A 3079-nucleotide genomic window follows, 5' to 3' on the forward strand; every position below is an offset into this window, starting at 1 on the left:
TTAGCTGCAGGACTTTTATTTAGATTCATTTAGTGAGAAGGATGATGGCCTGGAGAAAGTGGCTTCTGTCTGGTGTCATGATAAAATTTATAAAATCCTATTGATGATGAAATGCTTTACTGAATTCTAACAATAAATTTATATAGCCAAGGGAAGTTCCTTCTTTCAAAGAATCTCACATACTCTTAGTTTTTCTTGTTTCTAACATCATGTCTCAGTTACACAAAGCATTGTTTGGGTTTAATGAGTTCACAGAGCACCCATGTGTAGACAACTGGTTGGTTTTGATTCCTCACCAGGGCGACAGCGTTTATAATTCTATGGTCATAACCTGAAGTCCCATTTAGTAGTAAAAGGCTTTTGTCGACACTGATTTTATAAGGATGAGTGGGGATCTCTTAGGTGTGGCCTTTGGAACATCTAGGTGATGCAATGACCTTTAATCATTAATTCTAAATTCTTCTGAGTCTAGTGGGAGTCGAAAGTAGAAAGAGTAGCCAGAGGGGTATTTGCCTGGCTCCCCAAGCAGGAAAAGAGTAGTTTTCAAATGACACTCTCAGGTCTTCTCAGGTCAGTCTCTTTGGGACTTCTTAGGCAAATTCAAGTCCAGTCAAATTTGGTGTGTAAAAGTGATTTGTTGATCAAAAGGTAAAAAGACTAAAAAAGTTCACATGCACAGTTGTTTGCCTAAACTCCATCCAAATCCATTTGCTTTAGAATGCATTCAGAATCCTATACAGGGCCCTGCTACAGTTTGAATACTCCCATTTGGGAGTATTTAGGGAAGCATTTGTGTAAAAGTTAATTATAGTCTTTAGTATGAATAGTCTGTTACACAAATCAAAATTTCCATTTATTTATATACAATAAACTATTAGGTTTTCAGTCAAACTAGACTGTTCTAGCATAATATTCCCCCCTCCCCCCACTGTTACTTATCAAATAAATGAGCAAAGGAAACACAATTCAAGGATATATGGAATAATCAAGAACACCTTTTTAAAAAGAATGTTTCCTTTTTTTGTTAATCTATATTTGTTTTTAAGTATTTTGTTTTTAATTATTGTTATGATCAGAACATTTATTCACACATGTATCTCAGAAATTACACATATAAGAATATGCATATTTAAGGCTTCTATAGGGTGCCTGGGTGGCTCAGTCGGTTAAGCGGCCGACTTTGGCTCAGGTCATGATCTCGCGGGGTTCAAGCCCCGCGTCAGGCTCTGTGCTGACAGCTCAGAGCCTGGAGCCCGTTTCAGATTCTGTGTCTCCCTCTCTCTCTGCCCCTCCCCTGTTCATGCTCTGTCTCTCTCTGTCTCAAAAATAAATAAACGTTAAAAAAAAAATTAAAAAAAAAAAAGGCTTCTATGGAAAGATTATAGCAAGAAACAACACGGATTTTGAGGGTTTATTTGAGTCTGTCCTCTGCCCCAGTATATGAACTTACTTTCTTCAGCATCTTTAGTTCCTCTCCAAGGGCCACTCAGTTGAACTTCATTATTCTCCTGCCACATAGTTGAAGTCTACTTCTGGTTTTACTCAACCATCCAGAACCTTCACTTAAGAATAAAGTATGCCTTTCATTGACTTTTCTTAAACCCAGTTACTAATTATGATTAAAGACACATATATTTTACTAATAAGATCAAAGTAAATATTTGAGGAGTACTGAGAAGAATGAATCAACACTTTCATGACCTCATTTTCTGAATTGAGATAGTTATTTAATCCATTGTTTCCTTCTATTTAGACTAAAGTTAATACCTTTCTAATATTTTTGTTTTCATTTCTTATGCACTGCTTACTTATCTCATGACATCTGACATAGTATAGACCTAGAAAGTTTTTATTAAGGTCAACTCACACAATGTATGGCTGGTATATTATTCTGATTTTTTTATTATCTACTAGCTTTTCTTTTTCACCTGGAACATGGCAAATACGTTCCCAGTGTCCTTCTCACAGCTGCCTTCACCTCCTTGTTCTTCAGGCTATAGATGAGAGGATTCAGCATGGGGGTGATCATACCATACTGCACAGAGAAGATCAACTCAAGGGGGGATCCTGAGGTTGGCACGAGATAGCGGAGAAAACCTGATCCATAAAAGAAGATCACTGCTATGAGGTGGGAGGAGCAGGTGGAGAAGGCCTTGCTTCTGCCTGAGGTGGAGCTGATGTGCAGGATGGTGGAGACAATGCAGCCATAGGATGAGATGATTGGGAAGAAGGTCCCAAGTCCATGAAGCAGGGTGGAGCAGAGCAGCACTAGGAGGTTGGTAGAAACATCAGAGCAGGACAGAGGAAAGAGAGAGGGCACCTCACAGCTGTAGTGGTTGATGGTATGGCTCTCACAGAAGTCCAAGTTGGCAGCAAGGAGGATGTTAATAAGTGCATTCAAAAAACTCAAGCCCCATGAGCCCAATACAAGTTGCACACACAGCTGTTTTCTCATCATCTGTCCATAGAGCAGAGGGTGGCAGATGGCAGCATAGCGGTCATAGGCCATCACTGAGAGCAGAAAAGCTTCAGTCCCTGCGGTGATAAACACAAAGAAGCCTTGAGCCAGGCAGCCCCTTACTGAGATAGTTTTTATCTCCGATAGGAGGTCTTTCAACATCCTGGGCACAGTAGCTGAAGATAAACAAAAGTCCAGGAAAGAGAGATGACTGAGGAAAAAGTACATGGGTGTGTGGAGGTGAGAGTCAGCCCTGATCACCAGCAGCAGCAGCAGGTTCCCCATGATGGTCAGAAGGTAAATATTCAGGAACAGCACAAAAAACAGAGCCTGGATGTGGGGGTTGACAGACAGCCCGAGGAGGAAGAATTCAGTGATGGTGCTGCGGTTCCCCAAGGCCATTTACAAAGCCCGTTCCCTAAAAATTATATGAAAAATCATGGCAGTGAAGTTTCTTCTATCCTTCAATCAGATTTTGCATTGCATTGATTCTCTCTTATTATCACTATTAATTGGCAAATAAATGTTCAGCTTTTACACTAGGCCACTAGTTTTATGTCGGTCACTTTCAACGTAATGGGGAGCAAGGCATAGTTTCTCTCATTTTAAAGATCGTGCTTC

At 40.1% G+C, this 3079-nt stretch overlaps 1 protein-coding gene across 1 annotated transcript; it reads right to left on the reverse strand.

Moving 5' to 3' along the window:
* Nucleotides 1-1924: 1924 nt before the first annotated feature.
* Nucleotides 1925-2872, reverse strand: LOC112867384 (olfactory receptor 8S1-like). Its single transcript, XM_025930392.2, has one exon. It carries the CDS (start codon nt 2858-2860, stop codon nt 1925-1927), a length of 936 nt encoding a protein of 311 aa, XP_025786177.2. The 5' UTR covers nt 2861-2872.
* Nucleotides 2873-3079: the final 207 nt, after the last annotated feature.

Source organism: Puma concolor, chromosome B4 (genome assembly GCF_028749965.1).
Source record: "Puma concolor isolate L17-30 chromosome B4, mPumCon1.1.hap2, whole genome shotgun sequence".
Lineage (NCBI taxonomy): Eukaryota > Metazoa > Chordata > Mammalia > Carnivora > Felidae > Puma > Puma concolor.

What these genes read in the sequence shown, in the direction of transcription:
- LOC112867384 (XM_025930392.2), bottom strand. Translation starts at nt 2,860, where the DNA reads ATGGCCTTGGGGAACCGCAGCACCATCACTGAATTCTTCCTCCTCGGG.